The sequence below is a fragment of the Ochlerotatus camptorhynchus genome, unplaced genomic scaffold (genome assembly GCF_037179485.1).
Source record: "Ochlerotatus camptorhynchus isolate MF236.1 unplaced genomic scaffold, CSIRO-AGI_Acam_v1.1 ptg000131l, whole genome shotgun sequence".
Taxonomy (NCBI): domain Eukaryota; kingdom Metazoa; phylum Arthropoda; class Insecta; order Diptera; family Culicidae; genus Ochlerotatus; species Ochlerotatus camptorhynchus.
Genome location: NW_027040621.1, coordinates 308,918 through 329,701, shown reverse-complemented (window position 1 = coordinate 329,701; position 20,784 = coordinate 308,918). Strand labels below are relative to the sequence as shown.

At 40.1% G+C, this 20,784-nt stretch overlaps 1 protein-coding gene across 4 annotated transcripts in view; it reads left to right on the top strand.

The window, feature by feature from the left end:
* Positions 1 to 20,784, top strand: part of ham (hamlet) — a 145,629-nt gene that overhangs the window by 15,959 nt on the left and 108,886 nt on the right. For all 4 annotated transcript variants that reach the window (XM_065220711.1, XM_065220713.1, XM_065220710.1 and 1 more), the window contains exons 2-3: positions 6,866 to 7,014; positions 7,094 to 7,267. In XM_065220711.1, the coding sequence (XP_065076783.1) occupies positions 6,866 to 7,014; positions 7,094 to 7,267 (323 nt within the window). The remainder of the gene's footprint in view (positions 1 to 6,865; positions 7,015 to 7,093; positions 7,268 to 20,784) is intronic.

Genomic DNA, 20,784 nt, shown 5'->3' with positions numbered 1-20,784 from the left:
GCCCTTCCTGCGGTCCCACGGAGGCGCAATTGACGTTGGATTGGTACAGAGACAATAACGTTGTTTTTGTACCAAAAACCGCCAACCCCCCAAATTCACCAGAGATTCGTCCGGTGGAAAGATTTTGGGCCATAATGAAGGCCAAAGTTCGAAAATCGTCCAAGGTGTTTAAGAACGAGCTGGAGTTGAAGAAGGAATGGATGAAAGTGACCAAAAAGGTCGGCTCCACCATTGCACAAAATGTAATGAGGGGTCTTAAGGGAAAGGTGCGGGCTTTCAGCGATGGAAGGAAATTGAATAAAGTAATTATGCCGAAACATAATCCATACGTATTAGTTCAGTCCCTGAAAGTTTCAAGAAAATCCGGCTTAAAATAAATTTTTGGCGAATACTTTTGTCTGGTGCATTTTTTTCGAGTACAGGCCTCAAGCTCGCAGTCCATCTTGAAACCTCTTCTATAAGCTTGAGAATTCAGGCATTTTCCGATGTATCAGAATCCTTATTTTTTCCCAATGCTGAATCGTGACCCTTTTTTCTCTGTTTAGTATCAAACAAAATTTGTCTATGTCTAGATTATCTTTAAACCTATCACAGGATTGCACGTAAACCAAAAAAAATATTACAGTTTAGTTTCCCATCATTCTCTGTTCATGAACATCACAGCGAATGTTAGAAGTTGACCTTACCGACGATGCAATGGTTTTTAATCTTTTTCCGTGCTCTGTCTATGCTTTCACAAACACAAGAAAGCATTTGCCTTAATTTTTATGTATACCAGGTAGAACGACGCACACACTTGCCTCGAATCTCCCCAGCGAAAAAAAAAACATACGAAGTCGAGTATGAGAGGAAATGAGCGCTTCTTGTTTGCTTTTAGACTGATGCAAAACTTGAAATCTTCGCTCCACAGTCTTCAAACGGTTTCAAATCGGGTCCTGATTAGCCTCCGAAAGTTTAAACTCATTTGATAAGAAACTGACTTGACACAAACCATTTGAAGTTTATATGGAAATTACTATGGGAAAACAAAACTTTTTGTTCATTGTCTTCTAGCCTTTTTACATATTGTACTGTTAACGAATTCTATTGCTATTCTTATGGAAATTTTTATCAGCTACAACTTTGCAGAAAATCGTTTTTGAGCCAAACGTCAAATTAAATAGTTATTAATTGTTTAAGAGATTGATAATCTTATGTCAAGATAAAGCAACTTTATTGTTGGCAACACTGTTTTCTGCAGTTTGACACAGTAGCCATGATTTTTGTCCTCTATTCTACGCGCCATAAACACCAATGTTGCCTGCTGAACAGTTGATTGAGCATAATCATAAGACATCAGTGACTTGAATCATTAATATTTTTTGTTCCTTACATTTGAACGAAAAGTGGTTTTAACAAAGTTGTAGCTGAGAAAATTTTCAACAAGCTCAGCTATCATTTTTTAAAGTAGAGTGAACTGGTGAATTTTGAGATGGATATGAACCGAAATTATGGTTTCTCTATAGTAATTCCCATATAAACTTCGAATGGTTTGTGCCAAGTCAGTTTCTCACTAAATGAGTTCAAATTTTGGGAGGCTAATCAGGGCCCAATTTGGAACCGTTTGAGCACTGTTGAGCAAAAATTTCAAATTTTGCCTCAGTCTACTGTCTATATTCAGAAGCATGGAGAGAGCAGTGGAGAAAGCACAGGTCTGATAATCACATTTATGTGGTTTTTGAGGTCTCCAATAACATCCTCTGATGATGAATCCCACATAACTGTAAGCGAATCTTACATCCCCCGGTTGGGTGTAGTATTTCCAAAAAATAATCTAAGAATTGGGACTCTCTCTGGGACCTAATTCTCTTCAAAACATTCAAAAAGTTCTTAATAAGCACTTGAAATAAACTCTGCGATTTGCCTCTGAAATCATCATTGAATTCCACTCAGGAATTCTTCAAAATGCTCTTCAGAATTCGCACGGAATTCCATTTTGAATTTCATTGGAGTACTCCATGGAATTCCTTTCAAGCTCTCCTCAACTTTCCCTTAGAATTGTCCTAGATATTCTTTTGATGTACTCTTTAAAATTCGTTTGGAATCATGCGTTGGAATGTAATTTCCATAGGATTCTCCTCACTTGGAATTCCTACTTTGGAATTCTCACTTAAAATTCTCCTTGCGATTCACTTGGAACTCTTCTAGACAGATCTCCAATATGATTATCGTCTGAATTCTTTTAAAATGATCTTTGATTCGTTTAAAATTCTCATTTTCAATTCCAATTCTATATTCCTTGGCATTCCATGAGTTTTCTCCTAAAATTCCCGTGAAATCATGCATTGAACTCCCGTTGAATTTCAACTTCGAATTCCTTAGGAATGCTCTCCAAATTCCGTTAAAAAAAGGCATCGAAATTCACCTTGAACTATCAATAGCATTTGGTATTCCCGAGCAGGAACCGATAGCTAATAGATAACAAATGAATATCTTAATGTGGTATGATACCAGATTTCGGTTTGCTTGTGGTATAAAACCTTGTTTTGATTTTATTCAGTTATCGAAATATTTTGTAAAATATCAAATGAATACCAAAATAACAAAATTTGAACTTTCAGTTTTTAAACAATAACAACAAAAAGAGTTATTGAATTGGTATTAGAAGACCTTCAGAGCAACAAACTTTGGTATTCTGGCATCAAAAAAGCGCGTGTTATCCGTTTGATATTGTAATAACTAAATTAATTATTAGTTCGTTATTCGTAGAACATTTTTGAGGTATTATTTTTTGGTATTTTACCTCTTATTTCAGCCTCACTAATACCATATTTAGGTTGCCAGTTATGCTATTTTCATACCTGAATTTGGTATTAATAAGTTATTTTCTCCTGCTCGGGTTAAACCTTTGTATGTTCTTCTATAATAAGGCTAAGTTCATTGCGAAAATCCTTCAACATGGGCATTGAATAAAATTCGAAACATGTCTCAACCAAGAGGCAGGCATATCAAGAGAACTTTAGCATGCAAAAATGCCAGAGAAAAATCGATTGGTGAATAATCAAGATTGCAAAAAATGCAATTATGCTGAAGATGAATTCCTAATAAAGAATTTAAAAAAAATATGCTTAATAATCTCTTGGATTTTTTCAAAATTTTCTAAATTTTTTCTCAGGACCACCTTAGAATTCAATTGAAGCTCTCCTCCTAGGAATTATTCTCAGAGCTCCCCTGAAAATCTCTTGTGCATTTACCAGAAACCTTTGAAGCATACCTTAGCTTTCGCTTGAAGTTCTCCTCACAACAACCTTTAAATTTTCGTCAGAACTAAAATTAAATTTGAAAATTCTGATAATTATATAGGTAGGGGAATTAACGTATTCTCGGCAACCTAAGCAGCGACCTTCTTTCTATAGCCTTTTTCTCTATGGAACGCACACATATGCAGTATTGGTTTGTTTACAATCTTTTGCTGCCAGCTGCTCTAACAATTTCAGACAAAAGAATTGTCAAAAACTGTTTTGAAACGCTTTTTCAAAGCTCCAATCTTCTCTAGTGAGAGCGAGTATTGTCTGCAACCAGTTTTTCTTCGGCAACTGTTCCATTTGAACTGCATGTAAATCTGCTGTTCTATTATCGGCAACTCGAAATCAGCTACAATTTGTAGTGCGTGTGTTTCATTTCAAGAAAACCCTGTTAGATTGCTTTTTCTCAGTGGTAAAAATATAGTCAAATTGAAGCTGAAAGCATAAAGAATCGTTTGCATGCATTCAGCGAAGTGTTTTCGTAAGAAAATCCAGTGAAAATAGTGTTTCAATTTGGGTTGCCGAAAATAGTCTGTCATGCCGAAGCCGTCATTTCCCCTACCTGCATTAGTCTTGCTTCTGGCTTCACCAGTGATCAGGCATGAAAAATCATTTACATTCATTTAATGCATTCATTTGAAATCATCTCTAACTTTTTTTTAACTCTAACAGAATTACGTAAAATGATGCATGAAGCTGTTGTAGGTTTTATGATTAGCTACAACTTTTGTGAAAATTTTAAATTTGTATCTCTTATGCAGGATGTACTAGTGCGAATAGAACCCACATTTCAATTACATTCACTGACAAATAGTAACATGCTCTGCCCGCTCTAGTTCGTCATGCATAAGAGATACAGATTAGAGTTTTTCACAAACGTTGTAGTTAATCAATACTTACCTTACCAATCAGGCTAAGGTCTTGATGTCCTCTGCTGTCCGAAGAAGTCGTCTCCACTCGTAGTCTGCGAAGGGTCCGCAGGTCGCCTTCTTAACCTTTCGCAGTCCGAGAAGCCGAGCGATTTGCGTTTCCAATCATAGTCCATATTTCGTCGCGTAGGCCTGTGCCGATTGTACCGATCCGTATTTCTTTCTTCGGTATATGCAACTTTATATTTTTTCCTGTGCGGCTTGTTGGACCTGCCTCAACACCCTGTCTCGCCGGGGGACCATCGTACACGTTGGCACTAGGACGGTGATCAGCCACTCCTAACATGGATAACAGACGCGGTTTTGAGCCGCACCTCCATGGTGAATAGACGCTCGGGTTTGGTGAAGCATTTGCTCTATCACCGCACTATGGTTACCGCGTCAGTGTTCACGTCGCACCTCTTCACTTTACTATTGCCGGACTGGCAACATTGCCCAGGCTACGCCACCCAGCTGTGTCCATGTTTCAGCTGGTATTCTTTTGTTATCATATGACTCGGGGAGGCGTGACGTAGGAACTTGTGAGGACCAGAGTGAGGTATCCCGCTCCTTCCAAGTTGTCAACTCATGATTTTGTAGCCCAAAATGTAGTTAATCATAAAAGCTACAAAAGCTTCATACATTATTCTACGGAATTCTGTTGATGAAAAAAGTTAGAGGCAAGTGAATGCAAATGAATGTTAATGATTTTCCATCCCTGCCCATGGTTAAGAATAATGTAATCAATTTAAAAAAAATATACATAAAACATTGAAGCCCTCCCCGCTCTCCAAGTTAAAATGTACCCTTGAAGACATTTTTCGATCTCGTTGAAATTTGTTTTCCTCAAATATCTGGTATTCCTGTTTTCTACACACATTTGGTACAGTCCCTTCAAAATTATAGAACACTTCACTTTGATAAATAATTGTTTTCAGGTGGTTCATAAATGTGTATTAGATTTAAGTTTATTATTAATTTATTTGATAAGGCTCAATCGAATAAACTTTACAGAGCCGAGGATTCTTGTTTACTATACAATACATCTTAAAATTATAGTCAAAAGGTACACCACAATAAACACTTTATCTTCCGCTATCCAATAAGCTTCTTCCAATAGAACGGGAGCCGCTACCAGTGGTTTCATTGTATGGCAGTATCGCCAACGGGGGGCAGGGTACTTCCATTGCAGCAATGGACGCAAAACGTGGTCAGCACTCTCACACTCATCACAAAACGGTTGCTTTCCATAGTCGACGACGCATCGACCGAAAGAACTGCTGATGAAGAACAATGAGGAGGACCACACAGTGATTGCTGCCGAGTAAGCAGACGATCGCGTGACACACATCGACAGTGGCCTGCTTTTGTCGACAGCCGAGTGACCACTGATTCATAAATGTGGACCACTGTTTATCATTCAACAATTATCTTACTTCCTTTTTTCTGAATAAGGGCTTGAAGAATTTTCAGTGATTTTAAATTAGCAAGAAGGGTCCAATCGCACCAAAGGTGGATTAATTTAGTTTGAGATTTTTCAGCGTGCATATTTTTTTCCTGTATAGCCCTTTAATTTTCCTACAACTTTGTCTCAGACGTCATTTCGATTAGAGAACACAGTTTCGTGCTAAAAATTTATGGTGCAAGTCTCGCAACTCTTCCGTTTTCTCATAGGACGTTCGCTATGAGACAGGCACAAACGCGTCATCTGCCGCTCAAAGGTAAATGCGCCGTACGACCTTTATAGTGATGGTTCCAACCCTAGTCCAAGTGAGTTTACTTGATAAATTTTCAATGCGTTGCTTCCACCTCAAGCTCAGCGCTATTCTATATTTTACTTGGATTCTGGCAGCCTTCTTGAAAACAATGCACACTTATAAATTAACAGATATAATCTATTACGGTTACGATTTTTGTAAATCTTTGAGTGTTAAAAAATTTTAATATTCCAATAGTTTGCATTTTCATAAGCTTTTTTATATAAATCTAAAATATTGAAAAGATTTTTTTTTTGTTCTTTAAAAATTAAATAAATCTGTAAGTAGTAGACGAAATATGCGTATCTGTCAAAAGATAAGCAATTATAACGGAATTGAAAGGAAATACAGCAACACACTCAAAGCTCTTCATAAAGGGATTCCGTTAAGAGGTTCGACAAATTTAAAATATGACCAATGAGTGGTTTTTTAACGGAATTAAAAGGAAATAAATCAACTCATCTAAAAAGCTCTTCACATTTTAACGCAATTTTGAATGATTGCCCATATCAAACAATTAGGCAAAGTTTCATCCAAATCAGAGAAAATCTAGTCTGATCGATTCGTCATTTGCCGTAGAACTGCACATCTTTAGAGTATTTTCCACAATTACATTGATTTTCAGGAAATTTCTTTATCACTTATGATTGAAATAATCAAAATCCATCAATAAAAGGGTGGTCAGCCCTGAAGTAAAGTGGCCAGATAGAATATCACCACAAAAATGTGAGCCAGTCAACTCCACAGCCCTGCATACAACTGTAAAGGCAGTTTAATGAAACACTGTATATTAATTTGATAGTGGGCGCTTGTAGAGCAGCAAGTTCTGCATCTTGAACATAGATGTCGCCGTTGTTCGGTAATATTACTGAATCGCTTTTCTCATTCTCTCCTTCTTTTCCATGCATCTTCACAGGCAGTAGCGGAGACGAATCGGACTCTTCGCGTGGAATTCCTTCCAACCTAGAAGTGCCTCCGGGACTGCAGGTGATCCCGCTGAACCACCTTCACAACGGTGGCGGTGGTGGAACGGTGGATGAACTGGCCCAGCACGAGCGGCTTAAGGTAAATCCAAAACGGAAATCATGTCGCCTCCAGTGACTGATTGATTCCATCTCCGAACTGCTTGTTCTTCCTTCCACAGCAACTACAGAGCGCGGAGCAGTTCCTGCTGCAGATGGCACGCCTACAGCGTCCACCACCGCCCGATCTGGACATTCGCAGCGGTTCGGTAGTGGCGAGCAAACCCATCCCCAAGGGCACCCAGTATGGGCCCTTTTTGGGCAAATTTTTCCGGGATTCGTTGGACCGACGGGAGGTAAGATCAAACATATTGCGGGTGTGATGTTTTCATTTCATCCCTCTTCAAGAGAATTAAATCCAAATTGCATAAGCGTACGGTTTCGATGGCGCATGGGATCCTTTTGTCGACTCGGGTGTGTGTCCCCCCTGCTGGGAGTTGGCTTTTGTTCTTGCGCTGGGATGTGAGGAGGGTGCGCGTTACGGATCGTTGAATGTTCATCATCGTTTACGGATTGCGGTGGTTTCTTGCTCTGAACATCATTAAGACAGGCGACGACGACGACGGTGACGATGGAAGCTAAAAGCTGATGTAGTCATTATAATTTTATGAATGAGATGATAATCGAAGAGAGTGGGCGAGACAGAAGAAGGTTCCAGGAAAATAGAGTGGAATAGACGGTTGCTGTAGTTGTCGGGTATTTGTTGTTTCTGATTTTGTCTAGGGAGCTGTTTGGAACAATCATTTTGCGGTGAATTTTCTCTGCCGTTGGTTTCCAAAGGGGTCGAAAGGGATTTGTGAGATTTTTGTGTGTGTCAATTTGTGATTTGGAGGATTAGAGTTTGTTATTATGGGCTTATTGGGACATTCGTACTATGTTTTGTAATGAACTTTGTTTTCTTTTTAGAGATCAGTGCGGATGGTTGCTTTTTATTCAGAAGATTCCTATCTAAAGAGTTGTCTTGATCGTTGAAATCACGTCCAAGTTCATTTTACGGTACTTATCCCAATCGACTAAATATTTATTCCTGTAGCCCTTAAGGAAAAACAACTCTAATCAAAGTGGTCGTCCCGATCCACACAGACTTCTTTTAGCGAACATCCCATCACAATGTTTTTAAACCTAGTGATCGTCCAGATCCATGCACCCTGCATTCTTGGAGGCATTCTACACGCCGCAGAAGAAATTTTCCTTTTCCTTAGGGTATCTATATGTTTAATTGAAATATGTTTTCAATTGATTCTCATAACCATGTGAAGCAAATGTGTGATAAATGCGATAATTCAATAAAAACCAGAAGGGCCCTCGCAAACCAGATTTACAACGGCAATAACATTTACCGGACAGCCATCCAGCAGTAAGCAGTTGTAGTTGCAACGAAAACAACATGCTTCAAGGATACAATCCCCTTGGTAACAATTTGATGCTACTTCCCTCCTACAACAGCATTAGCTTCAGTGACATCCATTCCACCGTCGCCGTTCCTATCGCCAGTCGGGGCCTGAACGGAAGGCAAAAATTTACGACATTATTACACAATTCATTCCTTTTACGATTTTTGACGATGACGATGATGACGACTCAATATCCATTTGACACTAACGGAGGGGTCAAGTGTGCGAGTGTGTTTGGCTGCGACTGACTGGCAATTGGCCCAGTGAGCATGATTTATCGCTTTCGATAGGGGCAGAGACAGAGAGAGTGGACCCACCACTGTATTCTAATTGCCATCGTTGTAAAACAGAGCCAGCCCATCGTTGTCGTTATCATCATCGTCAGAACGATAAAATACACTCCCTCGTAGTCGTCGTAGCCATCGCAGTCGTAAATGGGAGACCGTCCCCACACATTTCCAAGCACTGCTAGCTGCTGCGACCAATGGTCGCTGATGGATCGTTAAAGCTGGACAGCTATAAATATCAGCCCCGATTGGATCCCAAGGGTGAACAACATCTATATAAATATGTGGGGAACAGTGGAGTCAAAATGGCTCCCATTTTGACTGACACCGATTAATCAGGGGAAATTTTTCACCCCTGTTCGCAATTATCTACTCATAATTGATACTTCAAGTTCAGATTTGCGCAACGGAAAACATCGTTTATCAATCTGAGCAATCTGGCTTATCTTGTTTATATTTTTTTCCCCGGCTGGCAGCCAGCAGCCTTCATATTGCACGCTCGATTAGCACCGAAATCCATTCGGAACAGTTGCTGACGGGCCGGAGTTGGCTTTGCGGCAATTTTCCACAACGAACGGCTCAACAATGTGTCTGCACACGCTTGAGCGATTGAAATTGATAAGAAAGTTGCGTTTCAGGATGGAATGATGGTGTAATCAAGGCACCGTTTCACACTTGGTCCAACGTATGGCTCGTGTGCTGCTGTTTTGGGATTGTCAAATTCTGGTTAGGATCATTGGTTTGAAAGTGGTAATCTATTGGGCTGCAAAGCTTCGGAATGCAATTCCATCTAATAAGGATATTTAAGGCCAGCAGAATGCTCTCGGCGTTGCTCGGAGGCGTGAGTTTATATGCTGATTCGTTCACTCTGTTCATACTCAGTCGCCTACCATTCACCTGCCCACACTCATCCCCCACTCATTACCTTTTCCGTTCTTTTGACGTAGGATTACGTCTTTCGGCAACATATTGGGGGTGCAATTTAAAAAAAAATCAAAATCGACCGCGTTACGAATAGTGGTCAGGTTTTGACTACTTATAACTCTGTCAATAGCGGATGGATGTTAATTCTAAACAAGCCAATTGATTGGAAAATTTTCTACGAATCTACCTAAATGAATACTTAATTAAATTTCATAAGGTCACTATTGAAAATTACACAAATGTTAAACTGTTGCAATAGTGATCAAAATTATCACCGGTTGCCTGCAAAAAGCACTTTACCTAACACAGATTTCAAAATCGAATTCCGCTTGGTATCGCCGAACGATGCTTATTCAATCACCGTGTGTGGTGGTGTCCTGTCGGTCGTCATCAGCAGCAGCAGCAGTGCTTTGATGTGTGTGTGTGAAGCGAAAAAGTGGTTTCCCTAACACAGTGGCCGAACATTGATACCAAGCACGTATACTTTTTTTTTCGGGTGGAACCAACATTTGTCAATTCCTTCAAGTAAACGACAGCCAACCAGACTACCTAAGAACTTGTACCAGTTGAACGAAACAGACGAAAAACTGAGAGAATGCGAAAAATAATCTCTGCTGAGCGGAAATCTGATTGCCTGCGTTAAAACTGAACTGGATAGATCGGAAAATCAATAAGGGTGTTGTTTCTGATTCAGTGATTAAGCCAGCGGTTAGTTTGTTCACTTTTAAACAATTTGAATGATGCTTCTCCCAGCATATTGATGCTGAAAAATATGAAAGTCGTGCATGACGATTTCTCGTCTAAGGTAGTAACTTGAAAAGCGATGTGTGTCCGGAACTCAACTTTACTCAACTTATTACCACATCAACGAGTTAGCAATACCTGTTGAGTACCTGTTTCTACATGAGATTGAATTTTATGTTTAACAAGCTTCTATGAGAAAATGTACCTAGGTATCAGTGTTGGAAAAGTTCGCGATATTTAACGAAGTTCACCATGGGAAAAGTTCGCGAGTCATAGTGAGTTATCGCGAACTTTTCCATCACTGCTAGGTATATATATATATATATATATACGGTAAAATGCAACGTTTTCTTCAGTCGAGTATCAGAGTAGTAGTATTGAAGAAGTCTGCAACGAAATACGCGTATCTGTCAGGATAAGCAAATAAGATAGTGGAATTAAATGGAAATTACTAATCCTTCTTTCTCTCTTTACATTAAGTGATGAAATTGATTCCACTCACTTACTCTCTTGCCTGAACTTTCGTGCGCCAAGCAGATTTCTACGCTCATCGTGCTATGAGTTCGGTGAACCTGAGAAAGTTTCTGGAGACGTATTATCAATTCCAGATACATTTAGTATTTGTTATGGCTCCAATCATTCACAGACGCCATTAAAATAAAAAAAAATCTCTGTGTCAAGAAAGAGAAAAAAAAGGAATAATTGGCATTTTTGCTAAATTTAGGGCATTTTGGATCTTCTAATATTTGTAAATGGCGTCTTTGACATTTTTCAATATTTTGTAGCACGAAAACATGTATTCTAATGAGAAAAACTTGTAGAGAACAGTAAAGTAATTTTTGGAAAAAATATACACTGTAATTTCTTATCATATACTATATGCTTTATATCATATCATATTCTCCGCTGGATATGATGGGATATTTTAACATCAAAAGATAGCTTATTTATGTGGCATTGAATGCCTAGGTGGTTGTTTACGACACGAATCATTTCAGGGAAGTTTGAGGCGAAAATAAGGGGTTTTACCAAGGGGTAAGTCACTCACTCAGCACATTGTGTTGAACTCAGATTTGGCACAGCTTGGGCACATCTATCGGCACAATCTCGTAGGCATTGGATTTTTGTAAATTAAATGAGAGCACAGCTGGACAACTGTCATTGAAGTTTTTCACAACATTACGTGTTGTTTGACTGTATATTCAGGAACATCCTCTAATTGAATATACCAGAGAAACTCAGACCAGCAGTTCACTTATAGATTTAAATACGAAATGTAGGTTCTAGAGTGGGTTGAAGAGAAAGAGGCAGTTAATCAGACTCCATTAGTATCCTTAATCAAATAATGCTGCAACTCACACAAAACAAACTACAGAAGTCATATTCATCATCCTCTATAGTCGGTCTCCAACAATGTTCCCCACCGGTTCCAACTCTTTCCGGCCGCTGATAGACCATTGCTTTTCACATCACGAAAGGCTAGGTTTCTGGTTTGCCTTTGAGGGCAAGCAAACCCTAAAGCACAGGACTTTTATTATCCTATTACCCGCCACTTCCCGCAACATCCTCAATCCGATTTACATTCAACATTTACATTTACATACAACATTCAAGGTGTCAGAAATACCGGGTTGGGCATTTTACAAACAATCGCAGCTTGCTCTATGACCGGCACAATCGGTACACCTGCGGAACACCTGTGGCTCACCTGCGGCACACTTGCGGCACACTGACAAAACAGATGACCCAAGATCGGTGTGCGGAGTGACCTACCCCTTGGGTTTTACCCTATTTTTAGTGTCACTGAAACCCCATTTCCCAAATTTTTATCATAACGAAACTAGTTCCATTCTATTCCTCAGGGTTTTTTCCGATAAGAAATGGTCTGAGCAATTGTGTTTACATCTAAACAACCCAACCAAATATATTTTTATTTATTTTGAATGTGTGTACTTAAAATGGTAATCCTGTAGAGTAAACTGGAGCAAGAGAACGCGCTTAGTTTTAAAATTCATGTATCTTGTTTACCGTAACATCAAATTTTAGTTTATAACCGTAAGTCGATTCCTTGACTATAAGGACCTTGACCGCGAGAGGACGTGTTTATCAATTTTTTCACTGTCAATTTTTTCGCTCGTTTCGTCTAAATTTCGAAAGTATTCATAAAAGTGTTGAACAACTTAACCTGAAAAATACGAAAATATGAAAAGATAGTTACCGAGCGCCGTGGAAATCCTTATAATGGCCGAATCGAGTACTGCGCCCACGTGTTATGCATATGAAACGTTTTATCACGGAGGTTAATGTGTGCCCAAGCCCAAACCGAAGCCTTGATATTCTTGGTCCGTAGGATTTGTAGCGATAGATACTGTACCTGGTAGCCAGTCTACAGCCAACCGCTTAAGATGGAAAACACCAAAATGTGTGAATTTTTCTCAAGCAAGCGGCTGCAGACGGAAAATCAACTGAACTAGAAGCTTCACGGACTAAAACATGAAGATTTTAAGTTTTCTAGTGTCAAATTCAAAATAATTATTTCGTAAACATTGGAGAAATTGAGTAAGATCTTTTGTACGTTTGGGGTTTTTTCAATGTTTGTTTTCAAGATGAATAGAAATAATTTCATGCTTTAGGATTAATTAAATAGTTGTATCGTAAACCACATTTCAAACCTCCTTCTTCCCTTTTCCCATCCAAAAAATTGTAAATCTCCACTAACCTCGAGACAACCGCGAGTACTCGGTCCAATTCCTTTAACTTTAAATTTAAGACAGTAATATTGTATAACGCAAAGGATAACTCGGCTCTGTAAAGTTTATTCGATTGAGCCTGTACAAATAAAGTAATTATATAAAAATTAAAAAAAAATCGAGTAAGATCATTCCATTATACTATGTTCGATATTATATATACTCTGCATTACTTTACATATAAATTTAGCTACACAGTTCGAAAAAGTAGTGTAAATTTCTACTCAATATGATGCATATAAATGGAGCGTCACATATCATATACATTATATATCATGTAAAGTTCTGACACATTCCATGCAATGTAGCAAATATTGTATACAAAAGCCCATCTTTGTAAACAACATTGTTTGCAAGTGGCACGGTTGCGTGAAATGAAATACAAGTCTACGTGAATGAATGTTTACATCACAATTAAAATTCAGAATTTTTATCTGTATAGCTCTGAGCGTTTGGTACGGAATGTCCACGCATCCTTTCACCCCTGTAGATTCACGAAATGCATCGATATGGGGTGGTCACTATATAAACTTATTTTGCGTCATATTTTTTCTCAGTGTGCCAAACTTGTGCCAGATGAGCCGGCAGTGCCATCAGATTGATTTTTTTGTATGTATAATGGTATGTTTGGCAACCCGGTTAATTTGACAGTTCACATGTTTTGTTTTAAAGAAACAATACAACAAGCAGTGGAATCCTATCCCAGAGCCTAACTGTCGTGACTCTCGGTTCGTTGCTCCCAAATTCTCTCGGAAAAGGACTACACTGAACCTAATAAGCAACGGCCTCGGCCACCAAATCGAAGCTTCGAGCGAGGGAGGTACTCCCAATAACTTCTACTGGTTTGGAGTATGATGAGGAGTCGGATGAACCACAGGTGACGGTGGTAAGTAGACAAAGCGAGCGTGCATCATCAGAGAAAACTGGTCCAGATGCTCTTCAGATTATGATGAATGCTTCCGGAAGGAGTTTCTCCCGAAAGCCATCGACTCAGTCAAAGATACGTCGCCAGTGTTCTAGTGGGGGTTTCAACCGGAACCAGACTTCCCTGGGTGGGATTTAATATGTCCACACGGTTAGACAGTCCAATGATCGGACAAATGGAGAGAAGTATGATGTCTCTGGCTGGGGCGTTGTCGATGTTTGGAAAGCAAACACCGGTAAAGATTCTACCTCCGAGCATGGTCCGAGTGATCATCGAAGGCGAATTCATCGATGTCAGTTACGATGAAGAACGAATCATGGAACTGAATGTCGGCTGGCTGATCAACGAAGTGGTGAACCGTTACGGAATCAAACATGGTAAACGCCCACTGATAAAAACTTCTACAGCCAGATGGTGGCTTTGTATGGACACCGATCCTCTAACGACCTTCTGTGTGGCTCGGATTACATAATCAATTCGTACCTCATAGAGTTCAAAAAGCTGCGTTCGGATCAGTTCTACGAGGATTATTGCAAACTTCGCGACGTTGAAATCCTTACCGAACTGCTCCAATCGCTGGGCACCAAGGAAAACACCGGTCATTTTACACTTCGCCGGGACTTCTTCTCCGCCAAGCCTATAAATCAGCGCTGGGTTACCAGGGTTGTGTCCGAGAGCTAAACCTATCCTTCAACCAGCAACTCACCAATTTCGACTTTCAGGAGCTCACTTTCAAGCCCAACAACTGACCAATCAACATCTTACTATTCCACTTAACCTCTTTCGGCTGAGATTCCGTCACGAATCTCCCAGCCCCAAATCGATCTACCAACGTTTTCAACGTTGCCTTCATTTCCTCCCTCGGGGTCTCGCTCTCCCCACTAACCATCTCACTAATCACATTCCGAATCGGCATTATGATCAGTAGTAGTCCCTTCAACCAATCAATCAGCTTCCGGAACGATGCCACCCCCTTCCCAACTTTGATCAAACTGTTCTGAAACACAAAAGTCTTCCGCCCCAGATCCTTGAACAGTTCAATCGTCTTGAGTGAAGGTTCTCCGATCTCGAAGTCTTTCGGTAGCGATTTCAGCACCATTCGGAAGAATTCCAGTATCACATCCAGATTATAGTTGTACTTGGCAACGGTCATTGCCTTGATGACCTCGCTCATTCCGCGTTTGACTTTTGATCGGTTTTTAGTTTATGTTTTGAAAATATGTGCGCTGTGAAGAATGCGCAGAACTTCGACGGAAATTCACGGTTTAAATTATGAAACCAAAAATTGGATTGTGTCAACAACAATGATTAACATGTTGACACATGCACAGAGAAGTGTTGCCAGTAACTTTAAATATCATGAAAATTTCTAACCATGGGTGCCAAAGAAATTGCCCAGGTGTGCCCATCTGTAGTTTTGACACACTGTGCGGAGTGACCAACCCCTTGGTCATATCTCAGATATGCTGCAAACATGAATGTTGACAAGAAAAATGATTAAACGTTATCTAACCTAATCATTTTCCAGGATGCTTTCTCGTACTGGCTGCGTTTGTATTTGATTAGATTAGATAGCTATTTAATGAGAGAGTTCGTCAAAATTAACCGCGCATTTTATGTGTATGATCTCATCAGTTTTCTTTGTTCAAGTGTTGAAAGTTAGTGCTTTTTTAGAAGTGTTTATTAACATAACATCAGACAAATCTGATGTAATTAATAAATTTTGTAACATTATTGCACTGAATCCTACTAATTAAAGATTTAAAAAATTGTTGACATTTATGGCCATTACACAATCATAAAAATAGGGTTAAAATCTAGGGACCTTCAAGTCGTTTCAATTAGATTCTCTGATACTGGCGAGGCGTCTGCAAATCGACTACGACCATCGATCGTGATTCATCGCGACACTGCGAGTGGACGAATGCTAACTCTCAACCGATGACCAACCACATTGATTCGGGGCTTCGTGAAAAATTTTCTTAGAAAGATAGATCACATATTTACTATACATTTACAAGCGCTACCGAACTTGGCTATCTTGAAATCTGATGTAACATTTCTGAATTTCTTCAATGCAACCTCAAACTGAACAATTTCCTCCGGAAATCCTCGACAACCAATCGGAACGTCCCAAAAACTTCCTCTAAGCTACTAAACTCCCCCATCGATCCTATTTTCTCATTTCCCTAGATTCCGTTTCTTCATCAACTTGACTTTAATTTTTACCAACCGTCGGAAAAGGGGGAAAATCAATTGCCCTTATCATCAAAACTTCCCACACACAACATCTTCTCTGTCCCTCTATGCGTTGCTCTGGCTCCGGGCGCCTAATGTGGGAAATCTGTTCCGGCCTCCACCTCCTTCTCCTTCAGAGAGCTGAAAAAGTGCACGAGTGAGTTGCATACAGCCGTACAACTTCAATTCCCTCCGGGCGCGTATCATTGCCCGATTTTGATTAAATTATCGGAGGAGTGTTTTCGGAATGACTGCTGCTGCCGTCCCTCTGGGAAGATTTCTTTTTTGAAAAATAAAACATCCCATCTGGAAAAAGAGAATCCAAGTGTGTGCCTCAGCAACACAATCAATCGATAATTGGAAACGGTTATGAATCTATAATGTGTCCACCGGAGAAACCTCTCCCGAAGACCGTAATTATTTGTTTATTGATTCCCGAAGTGGCTTTGGGAAAAGTGCGGTTTGACAGATATGCAAATTGGTTCCGTTGCCAGTTTCCGAACCTCTGCCGGGGAATTGAATAGAATAGAATTGACATTTTTGATTGACAGCTCAGAGGCTTCGCCGGTCGGTGGTGTGTCGTTCTTCCTTGCCTTCGTTGCTATTTTAGGAAAGCTCTTTTGTGCAACGGCGGACGATGAGGCAATCTCGAAATTGATTTCCCCATTGTGTCATCGAAGGAGGAAAATGGAACGGAAAGTCATGCCTAGCTACGTTGTGACACCGTTTGTTGCGTAATCTACCCCGGCTGAAGCTTGGTGCAATATGTAGGCGTCACCGATTAATTGCTTCCAATTAGTCACTTGGAAACTGACCACTGGTGGCTACTGGACGACCGACCCATCTGCTCCTGGTGACAGTAGGAGTAGCAGCGCAGACACCACCGACAGTACACAGGATGTTAACGATGGAAAAATTAATTGAATCCGATAAATCTCCAATTTCGTTCGACCCCGAGAGGGGTTGACAATTTTTAATAACCTCATAATCAAGTGGAAAATTGAGTTTCATCCTTATGCATATCTACGACCCAGGAACGGGTGAGTGCGTGCCAGCATCATCACTTGACAACTTTTTTTTGTATGAAGATCTTGTCGCATCCTTAAGTCAAGTCGCTTCCTAAACAAACACTCTGTCAACCGTTCAAGGGTGCTTGACTCGATGGGTTCGTCGCTCCTTGGGACTGGGATGCGGCTCGTTTGGAAGTGCATCCATCTGTGACACCATAAAGCGGTGAAGATGCACTTACTGGTTATGCCTTGTTAGGCGAGGAAGGGATTATGTCAAGATGGGATTCGTTAGACTGGGTTCGTTGTGTGTGGTAGTATTCTGTGGTCTGTTGGAAAATTAGACGGCAGTCCATTGAGGAGCCAATTGGATTCCTGTGCTTCTTCAATGTAATGCTTTGCAGGTCTAGCATTCAAGATGATTAGTTAGAATATTATAAAATATATAAAATCTATAGGAAGTCCATAAGAATTCGAACATATTTATCGTAGATTGAAGATGAGTTCAAGGTGTTGTTTATACAATTGATCAAAATGCGAAAACAGTGTTTCATATCATATTAAACTATGCAATCATAAAAAGGTCTTCTGGTTTTCTTACATCACGAAAGTGCATCTCAGAGCCATCCATAAACCAATCCAAGAACGTAGGTTGACCGATTCCAACAACCGTTAAAGATGAGGATGACATTAATGGCCCTTCGGAAATTACGTCATCAGTAGTGAAGTAAGTTCAGATAGCTTTTAGGAACTTCTTCTTCTTCGCATTTGAAGCTTATTGCTTATCGCATAGTAGCTTATTGCGTGCTCCCAACTTAGAGCTCTAGATGCAGTTCCACAGTTATTAATTGAGAGCTTTCGATGCCTGTACTATTTTTGCATTAGTATAATTGTGTGGCATGTACAATCATACTCTATGCCCAGGGAAGTCGAGAAATTGTCCAACCCGAAAAATTCCTATATCGGACCGGGAATCAAACCCAGCCACCTCCAGCATGATCTTGCTTTGTAGCTGTGCCTTTACTGACTGAGCTAAGAGAGGCCCCTGAGCTTTAGGGCTTCATGTAAGCTAATTTTGGAGGCATTACAGATCAATTTTTAACGCTGTGCGGATTAACTCCACTGGGTTCAGCTACAGAGATTTTGACGAAGAACTACGTCTTTGTTGACTATACTGGGGTGCAAATCAAAAAATTTGTTTGGTGAAATAGTGTTAGCCTTTGAACGCTTGTAACTTTGTCATTTATAAATGATAGAAAAATCCAAATACGTCAATCGATAGGATATAACTATAACACTACAATTTTTGATGAAATAAATATTTTTTTCAATTTTCCATGAAAAACTTTTGAAAAATATATAAATGATAATTTTATCTTTGTTTTCATGAAATAAACGTTTTTCCCAAACCCAGTCGTCATAATCGAGTACCACTTGGTTGCACATCGTTCTGCTTGAACCTGAAAAGATTTAAAACAGCGCTGCTGTCGTGCCTCTGCTCATTACCGCTTCGGACTGCGAGGCATTGGGTCCTGCAGTAAGCAGGAGTAAGTCAGCGGTTAATGGTGTATCACGGTGTGATCACCTTGACAACCAGCGATGAGGTTGAAGGAGGCTTGGGTCCAGGACTGGCAATTGTCATTTTCAATGAAAGATCTCACGCGATATTTACAGAGATTCTTCTATCACCATCATCGGATGCGAAAACGAATGTTTTGTCATGACAGAACGTGACAGTGTTATTGTGACCTGCACCGCGGAAATCTTAAAAATATATTCTCTCTACCGATTGTATACTGTTGCTTGTCCAAATTCATCTCAATCAGTTAGAAACTTTGATGTCAAAACCGCATGAGATTTATTCTCATGAGCGCTTGGTCATTGCAAAATAACAAGAAAGGTCATGATAGGTAGCTTGGTCTCGTGACAGTGAGAGGACCTGTCCCCGGACCTGTGATAGTAAGAGGACCTGGGTCCCGTTCAACCAAGGAACTTTTCATTAACTACGTAGACAGTTTTGAGGGGGGGGGGGGGGTTTGGCAATTATCCACGACCCATACATGTTAAAAAATGAATGAACAATTGTCTACGCAGGGGGAGGCAGGGGGTGCAAGCATTAAAAAAAAATGGTTAAGCAAATTACAATAAAGTAAAGAAAAAAGTTTAATTTCGTTAATATTTTACCCGCTTACTACCACTGCTCATAGAGGCAAAACATTCAATTTTGAGAAAAATAAATCGCTTACGATATTTTGATGTTATTTATTACCAACTAATTGTAAATCATTTGGCTCTAGAATGATCTTTATTTCTTGTATTTGTTTGGTTTACATGTATGAATTTTCAAGTGACACAGATGCGTCTTTTCAACTTTAGTTATTTTGAAATTTTAATTATTATTTACTGTTCCTAGTCCTATCAGGCCTGTCAAAGTATGACCACCTTGGTGGGACTGTTTTTTTTAATTTGAAATTGGAAAACGAGACTACTTAAAACTACTATTTAATTATAATTGAAAAATATATCTCCACACTACAATATGCACCTAACCTACTATATACAAATTGCTTATCCAAGCATGTTCTGATATATTGCATTTCTGCACAAATTTGTTCCTAGTTTCGTTAATTTGAAAATCTACTTTCGGAATGTTAGCCTCTTGATGGAGGTCGGAAATGCGGATATCGAAAGGACGATCTAGGATCATCCTCAATACCCTGTTCTGCGCTACCTGTATTTGTTCCTGTGAGTTTGTGCACATGATTCCCACACCGGAGCTGCGTAGAAGATCGCAGGCGCAATGATTTGTTTGTAGACAGCCAGTTTGTTCACCCTAGAGAGACGAGATCTGCGGCAAATTAGCGGATACAAGCACCTAACTAAATTGCAACACTTAACTACTGCCCTAGGAGCTTCTCGTCAAATAACATACCAAGATATGTTACTTCGGTGGACCACTCAACCCTTGTGCCATCCAAGCGGAGGCATCCAAGTTGTGTACACATTGTGCAACCTGATTTTCAAGCGGACTTTGGATAGTTAAGCCAAGCAAGCTCTCTTGTGAGGTAATGAGCCGATCATCATCATTTCCGACTCTGAGAGGTGGAATGGGCTTGGGATGAGTTTTCAGCACCTTGGCTACCTTCCAGAATGGACGGGAGCGGTCATCCAGTTTCTGGACAACACGCCCGAAATTTTCATTTCGGAGTGAGTCCGTTCTGGAAGCAATCTGCCTGTTCAGATCGGCAATTTCAGGTTTTTTGCTTAGATCTCCAGTCCTCTGAAACTGGCGTCTACGCACTTATCTCAAGCGAATCAGTAACTGGGTCTGGGAATCAATGGCAACAAACTTACCCCTCACAGGAACTTGTCGAACACACGTCTCGTCAGCCACGGATATGGCCTGGTGGAGTCCTTCCAGAGCCCGGTCGATGTCCTCTACAGTGTCAAACGGCGGATTTTCGTTGATGTTCCGGTCAACCACACGTCCAAACTGGACCCAGTTTACGTGGTGGTAGTCTTTTCGTAGGATTGGAGCAGGAGC